Source organism: Hemibagrus wyckioides, linkage group LG27 (assembly GCF_019097595.1).
Source record: "Hemibagrus wyckioides isolate EC202008001 linkage group LG27, SWU_Hwy_1.0, whole genome shotgun sequence".
Lineage (NCBI taxonomy): Eukaryota > Metazoa > Chordata > Actinopteri > Siluriformes > Bagridae > Hemibagrus > Hemibagrus wyckioides.
The window spans coordinates 8,088,622-8,096,957 of NC_080736.1; the positions used below are offsets into that span (position 1 = coordinate 8,088,622).

At 37.0% G+C, this 8,336-nt stretch overlaps 1 protein-coding gene across 2 annotated transcripts; it reads right to left on the reverse strand.

Moving 5' to 3' along the window:
* Window positions 1–1,299: 1,299 nt before the first annotated feature.
* muc15 (mucin 15, cell surface associated) lies at window positions 1,300–5,076 on the reverse strand. 2 transcript variants are annotated; one of them, XM_058382200.1, is made up of 4 exons: window positions 4,930–5,076; window positions 3,023–3,725; window positions 1,986–2,153; window positions 1,300–1,445 (listed from the first exon to the last, which is right to left on the reverse strand). In XM_058382200.1, the coding sequence occupies exons 2-4, from the start codon at window positions 3,705–3,707 to the stop codon at window positions 1,324–1,326; spliced, it is 975 nt and encodes a 324-aa protein (XP_058238183.1). In that variant the 5' UTR covers window positions 3,708–3,725; window positions 4,930–5,076; the 3' UTR covers window positions 1,300–1,323. The 2 variants fall into 2 exon arrangements, with proteins under 2 accessions (XP_058238183.1, XP_058238182.1); XM_058382199.1 differs by having other exon boundaries at window positions 4,833–5,018.
* Between the last annotated feature and the right edge of the window lie 3,260 nt (window positions 5,077–8,336).

Below are 8,336 nucleotides of genomic sequence, written 5' to 3' on the forward strand. Positions count from 1 at the left end.
TTTTATTATGATTGGCATCTCTAAACCGTCCATAGTGTGTGTGTGCCCTGTGATCCCTCTTCCCCTGTGGCGTTGTGTTAGAAACACTATATTGCCAAAAGTTTTAGGACACCCCTCGCAGTCTCTGCTCTAATTCATCCCAAAGGTGTTCTATCGGGTTGAGGTCAGGACTCAAGTTCCTCCACACCAAACTCGCTCATCCATGTCTTTATGGACCTTGCTTTGTGCACTGGTGCACAGTCATGTTGGAACAGGAAGGGGTCATCCCCAAACTGTTCCCACAAAGTTGGGAGCATGAAATGTCTCGGTATGTTGAAGCATTAAGAGTTCCTTTCACTGGAACTAAGGGGCCGAGCCCAACCCCTGAAAAACAACACCTGAATTCAATGATTTGGAGGGGTGTCCCAAAACTTTTGGTGTATGTGGTGCAGAAAATGGATGGGTAAGACCTGTTCGTTATGTGGGTCTTCCCCAAACTGTTGACACAAAGTTAGAAGCATTTAACTCCTGGCCTCCATGGTGTAGATACTGTAGATTTTGCAGCACAGATTCACTTAAGGGTTTAGCTATGATTTATTAAGAAGTCATTATAATGGTATTAAAACATCATTAGCCTACATCCACAAGCTACATAGAATTATTTGCATTGTGGTGTGACTTTAAATAAATAAATAAATAAATGTAGATATGTAATGTATATAATGTAAATATAATTTCAGTATATGACCGGTCACCAACAAATGGACATAACCATCCCATAAGCTACAATTTATCCGTTTATAGGAACAGTAAGGACAGCAATAAGATTCTTTGTTGTTGCTTTTTTATTATAGAAATCTTTCCTATTAGATTTTTTTAGAAATGTATAATGTTTATACACATATTTAATCATCTTCATATTTATATATTAATTTTTATTATAACAATATTACAAGTAGCATATAATACATCATATTGCGCTATAAACAGGAATACCTCATTAATTTTATTATCATTTTTAATCATTTCTAATCATTATTACATAGGTTTTATAATATAAGCAGACACAAGGCTGTGCATCATTCCTTATGTAGGAAGTAAAACATCTAATGTATAAAATCATTATACATTCATCGATCTGTTCTGTCCAGCATTTTACCTGACATCTGTCTAAAAGAAAAAGAAAATACCTTAAGCTTTGGATCTTAGCTCATCTAGGATAAAGTTCTTTTGGCAATTTGCTTCTCTTTGTCTTGATCAGGATCCTTTACATACATCAGCAAAATACAGAAGAAATGAAATTTGAGTTTAGGATCTCAGTCTGTTTGGCATGAAACATTTTCTTTAGTTAGTGCGTCCTTGTGGAAAGTTAGTCATTTGGATGTTGTCTCCTTGCAGTCCAGGATTGTAGTAGGCAAATCCATCAAATTTCAAATCCAGAGGCTCACTGTTCTCTAGCCGGAGAACTGTAAATAGGATAAATAAATGAAATAAATAATCATACAGAAATACAGACATCGTCACTGCAACAAGGTGTGATCTGAATCAGGTTTGGACATTAGCACAAGATTAGCTCAAATATTTGCACAGGGAAGACAAAGCAAAGCTGGACAAAGTAATTAAATACAGTATTTAGTGTGTTTGGTTTGACAGATATTCCTTCATGATCGCAAAAATAATGAAAAAGGTCTTCTTTTAGTAAGACGAAAAGATTTCAGTTTCTGCATGTTATATTCTTTAATATTAATTTTCTGGTCCCAAACATTTTTTTCTGGCCAGACTGTTTAGAAAGACAGTCGTGGCAAAATTTCTTTCAAATTGTTGATTTTGCCTTATATTATGGATTGTTGTCTTGTTGCAAGATTTCATTTTTAAGTATAATTTACAATGCGTACAATGTTCATTATCCTGAATAGTTGTTAATTATATTTAACTAAAGCTACCATACTGCACTAATCTGTTTCACAGATCATAATAGATGAGGATGATGTATAGTTAGTTGTTACCTGGTTCAGGTGGCATGTCCTCCACCAGTTTCCTGTGGGAGAAATCTCTGTAGTTCCTTCGTTTCACAATGATATAGACCACCAGGGCAACAATTGCCACTCCAACACCAATACCCAGAATGGCTCCCCATGCCTGATTTTTGCTTTGTTGTTGAATATCTGAAAGACCTGCAAAATAATTAAACATGATTAGATTACGCTAAAAACTAATAGACCAAATGTTGATGAAGATATTCAATAGATGTTGCATTGTTCACATGTTGTAGTGTTAAAACAGAAAAGAAAAGTAGGCCTTTGCAGTAACTGATGGTTTTGGAAAACACCTTGATTCTATCTTTGAGTAGGTGTAATAAAGTTAGCTCAGTGGTTAGGTATTCATAGACTAGTGTGCTCCTGATCTGGGGGCACAACCCCTCCCAGGACTTGATGAGGGAACACAGCACTCATTGTGCTTTAAGGTTAGGTGTCAGTAACCAGAGAGCTCGGCCCAGCAGAAGAGACAAACCAGCCCTGAAACCGAAGCCTACGCATTGAGCCGATGGGAGTTGTATAACTGAAATGAGACACTGAAAATGTGGGGCAGCTTGAGGGTGAAAATGAGGAGATGTGTTGTTTGACTATATTGCACTTTTATTCTTAAAAAAACAAAACAACAATATCAGTGTCTCTGAAAGAATAAAGCATCCTATTTCCAGGATGCTACTGAATTTTTTGGGGCCTTGTTGATCTCATTTCCAATGAATAAGGAACCATTTCTGTATTCAGCGCAAAGAAAATCAAAAAGTCATTACAGTGTATGTGTGTGTGTGTGTGTGTAGGATGTCTACTTTAGAATCAAAGGTGAAAACGAATGTAGTTTTCCAGGAAAAGATTCACTGCCCTCATTTCATATACACTGTTTTTTAAAAGGCACAGTACAAAAGCCCTTACTGAAGCGTGACCTTGTGGCCTTTGCACACACACACACACACACACCACCCTCTCAAGTAATGCTTGGAACTTACAGAAAGCTCTGAGTTCATTTTGTAGGTTCTTACCTTTGTTCATATTTTCTCTAAAATCAAACAATCCTCCAGTTTTGTTAATTTCAGTGGTGGATGCGCTGGTCTCCACGGTAGTTGTTGTAGAGACAGTCGTATTTGTTGAATTTTCACTAGAAGTGAAATCTGTAACTTGTGGTGGACTTGTGGTGGTAGTTGTAAAGTTCCCACTGGCTGATGAAGATGAGTTGTTAGAAGCAGCAGTAGAAGTAACATTAGTTTTTGTAACTGTTGTTGTTGTAGAAGCAGTGGTGGAATTCCCAGGACTTGTGCTTGTGGTGGTGGTTCCTGTGAGGTTTTCTCGGCTGTCGCTGGTGGTTGCAGGTTCCAGGGATGGGTTCGGCGTGACTGGCTTGCTCATATCATTTTCCTGGCTCGAGTGGTTACTGATGGCGTTAAGAGTAGTCTGAGGTAATGGGGTTGTTTTCATGTTTTCGTCATGTTGTTCTGTTACTGTTCTGACAGTCTGGTTGCCAGCCTGAACTTCCCCATCCCCACTATATGTCATGGAGCCTGAAGAAGTACCAGGATCCTCTACAGGTAAGATACCATTTTGTCTGTTCCATTCATCAGGTATCCCATTGACTGGTATAGGAGTTGGTTCTTCATTGTTCGGATAAGATGTTTGAGTGGACACCAGCTGGAGTGTCAGCAGTACAGCAAAGGCAATGCCTAAAGGCATCTTCGTTGCATGCTTTCCCTGATTAAAGAAACAAAACATTATAAAGAGATGTTATAGGTTTGCTTTTGGTTAGATCAAATGTAATCAACATCTTTCACCTCTTCCTTCTGTTTTTAACTTCAGTGTTTTTTTTTTAATTCTCAGCAAAACACGTTAGGGTTGGGCACAGCAACACAGTGATTAAAGAGGAGTTATAAGTCTGTTGCATGTCCTGAGTCATTTCATGTAGAAACCAATAAGCAATTATAAGCAATAAGCAATTATAATAAAAGTTTCAAAATTCCTCACATTACACAACACTTCAACAACACACCCATGATTAGCATTTGCTAATCTCTTGATGCCAGTTAAGGAAATTCAGACATATTCATTCTGCACCAAATCATAACCTAAGTATTTCAGTACACAGTGTACCGTATAGAGATGCACAGGAATCTAGGAATTTCCAGTATGACTTGCATTGCCATGAAGAGACAATAGCCCAGGTCACCAAACTGGTTCTAGACTCAGTTATACTTTATAGTTTGGTTTCTTTTGGAAGGCGGACGGCCATGTTGTGAAACAAACAGTGGTCAATCACTATATATCCACCACAGTTATATAAATATATACAGTACTTAATATTTCACATTCCCTTAAAGATTTGGGGGGTTTGATGCACTAAAACAATAAACTTTTGGACTTGTAATTTGGGATGTTTCATACCTTAAAAGGCCAAATGGAAAAAGTGAAGACTACTAAATGTTTGTCCTGTAAATAGAAGCGGACGTATTCACGGAAGGCAGTGGAAGGGTAAAATTGTACTTGTTTGAATATATGGAAATCTGCGTGATGTGATGGGACCTTTGCTACAACCCTTGCTATTTGAGTTACATTGGCAACATAGAACACTCTAGCCTTTTCATCCCTTTTATAATAATACACCACAACACGACAAAAACCCAACACACAAAACATAACCTTTTTTTTAATCACTGCATCAAATAAATTACCACTAAGTAATAGTTGTAAGCACTCTGTAAATTTTGGAGATATCTATCACCTACTTATCATTATCATTATTTTGTATTATTACTTGAATAGTATAGTCAGAATCCATGCAATGAATAAAGAATGTTGTCCTACCTGCATTTGTTAGTTAGTAAAAACGAGGCGTTTAATGTAAAGAGTTTGTGTAGGTTCTGAAGATGAACTGAAAAGGAACGTCAGCTTTCTGTCTCACCTGAGGTTAACCAGGTACTGACTTTACTTGGTGGCCACACCTCTGTATCCTACCTCACGCAACACGTCACGCTAATGCCCAGAGACGCATGTGAGCAAGAGCTCCAGTTATATAGAGGTCACTCATTTACATACATGCTCCACTGGAAGAACATGTTCAGAGATATTTTGTCACAACCTCCAACAAACAATTCCCATGTGGGAGGAAGCACCTGCCGAACAGGTCTCTAAAGCATTGCAGCCATGCCCTGTCTCCATGGCAGCACCCGGAGCAGGAGGATCCTCTTTCGTCCAACCTCTATCCATTCAGTATATCTTATAACAGCAGTCAGAGGTTTTTTTGTTGTTTTCTTTTTTTACACAGATGATGCTGACGTGCGTCATATGATAATTGTTTCTATTGCAGCGAGGGCAGGGCAATGAGGAACCAAGCCCAGAAAAAAACGTCCAGCCTAACCACACAATGAAGAGAAACAATGAAACAAGAGGGAGAGACTTTTCTAGAGTATTCATGAACCGGTTTATGTGTGCGTGTGTGTGTGCCTAGACTAGGTTGTGTGTATTTAAGTCTTTTATATATATATATATATATATATATATATATATATATATATCTCAATTTGATAAAAGGAAAACAGCTGTTCTCTCTGATAGCAAATGTTTTTCTAGCAAAAAAAAATGTTTTGCTTTGTGTTGTTTCACAAATAAAATGAAATGATCTCACAAAGGCAAAAAGTGTGAAGGGAACCCTTAAAGGATCTAAGGCTCTCTAGACCCTCGCAGTGGTGGTTATCCATCACAGATTATTCCAAATGGAACAAGTTTAGAAAGCTAAGAACTACTACTAAATAATAAACCACTATCAGGCATATATCATTTCTATAATATTTCACCATTATCATGTTTGGTATGTATAAATACAAAGGACCAAATGCAATATATGACTAACTGAAAACTAATAAAACCATTGTATTAAATCTGTATCTATATAAATATTTAACTGTCAACATTAGTGATTAGGACGATCCTTTTAGTTTCTTTAAAATTCCAACCTCTCACGTGATTGTGATAACTGGGGATTAGTTAATGGAGGAGAGAATGAATGAACTAAACAATTTCATGTTGTTCTCTCCGAGTTCCAACAGCAGAGGGCAGAGTTTACTAGTCACAGATTGTTTATCGAGGGTAAGCAGACATTAGCCAATGTTATGGTTAGAGTCAAAGTAAAGGGTCTTGTATAAGACTTTCAGACTAATAAGATGGTTAATATTACTGTGTATTAAGGGTTTATGCTGCATATCAATTGCATATCATTTAGATACTGCAGCAATAATTGACTTGTGCCATAATTTAATTTATAAACTTTATGTGATACATAAGGGTAAAGGTAAACTCAAATAAATATACGATTAGTATACAATAAAATACATATTCTTATACATAAGAGGTCAATATATAATGAGTCCTAGTATAAAATGATGTTTCAAAAGAAACTGATAGCATGTACACATAAAAAAAATAATATATATTAAACATTATTAGCAGCAGGGCTATATAAGGATAAAACTAAATGTCCACCAATACAAGAGTACAATGTGAGGCAATAAAAAAAAATGTTATGCAACAGAGAGTGTATTACTAAGGTTGCTTTCAGCTGGAAATATTCTTTTAAAAGGCCAAGAAACGTCACTTTTTTCACTTCCATGACCCTTTTTTAAGGGCAGCACTGGATAAAGTCTTTCTATCCAACGCTGTATAAAAGCGTTACGAGACCTGTTATTTTTTTCCTCCAGAAGGATTCTGTTATATAAAAACAATTAATCGAATTAAATGTGCAAAATGCTTTTTGAAAATAAATATCTGAAAGCATCCACGGATCTGGTGGCAGCGTTCTATAAAACGTCAGCGGTGCTTGACTACTCGTAAAACACTCAGTTATATAGAGTTGACTAAGGCTGAATGAACTATCAATTACTAGCGGTGAAGCATGACAGCATCTTTTAGGAAAAAGTCAAACAATTAGTTTTCTGTTTCTGCCAGGAGAGCCGTTTTTTTAAGGAAGTCACTCCGAGGCCAGATGTAATACAAATCCCCAGGGCTTCTGTGCACTACACCGGATTATAGCGCTGTGACAGAAAATGGAAGCGAGGCAAAACACTGAAACAATGCAAACCATAAAGCTGGACAATTCAGGCACTTGGCTGAATTAAAGTTGACAGAACAATGTAAGTGAACAACACAAAATATAATCACGAGTTCCTGTGCCATGTGTTGCCGTGAAAGATGAATTAACCTTCTTTCATCAAAAAAAAGTATATCCAGAATGTTCCTTCAATCCACACTGACCCTTGAAGACTTGTAATATTTTGTACTTGTGTTTTTCATTTTCTTCTTCTTTAGTCATAAACAATTCATCACATGTACACAGAGTGTTCCAAGTTTGATTGCTGTTTTCCATAAATCAAGCAGTGGTTTATTCATTTCTTGGCTTCAGGTCACGTTGCATGTTGGTGTCTGAGTGGAGATCTGGCTCGAACAAACTATCCACTAAAACTGCAATTTGTGACTCTGGATCTTATCTGGATCTTAACTGGCTTGAATATCTGCAAGAAGCAATTTATTAAGTGATTTAATAATTGTGTTGTAAACAAACATGTTTCTGAATCTGTTCACGGCTGCAAGACAGTAAAATGCTGGATCCCGAATGTGGGTGCTGTTATTGATTTATCTGCAAAAGTGAACCAATCTATCATTCAGAGGTTTTTTGGAAGCTCCTCCAGTGGTCTGGAATGTAAAAGGAATGACCACCATCTGCAATGTTAATCCCTCTCACATCTAGACACTGATCTATGTTACCAGGAAAGGCATAACACATTTGGTAAAATGCTTAAGCAGGAGTTACAAACAGCAACGTCTTATTCCACATTCCTCTTTGCCCAAAGTTCTCCTCTTCTTCCCTAAGTTAATCATCACAATCGTAGTGATGCCTCCAGGAATGGAAAGAGACACTGTGTTCTCTGACTGTATGACTCAAGAAAACAGAATCAAATTCATTTTTACAAGCATAACAATGCTTTTCTTGCAAAATACATTAGGGTGTGACATAATGGCACAAAGATGTTCGGGCTAGAATGAAAATCATTCAGGCAATCTTGCACAACATGTTTTTTATGGAGAGTAGACATTAGATGATCCACAGTCTGCTAGTCATGCAGCTCTCCTGGCTGTCCATCAAGACTGCAGTCTGCAAGAGCAGAAAGACTTCCCTCATTTCCGAGCACGCTGTCTCTCTCCTTATATATATATATATATATATATATATATATATTTTTTTTTTTTTTTTAAACACAGCAGCTGGTTTTCCATTTATCCCCATATTACATAAAGCCTGGAAAAATGTGGGAGTAA

Excerpts from the sequence above, each read along its gene's own strand:
- muc15 (XM_058382199.1), bottom strand. Across the intron at positions 2,154-3,022 it reads TAGAGAAAATATGAACAAAG|GTCTTTCAGATATTCAACAA; the intron begins GTAAGAACCTAC and ends ATTATTTTGCAG. Across the intron at positions 1,446-1,985 it reads GGACATGCCACCTGAACCAG|TTCTCCGGCTAGAGAACAGT; the intron begins GTAACAACTAAC and ends TCCTATTTACAG.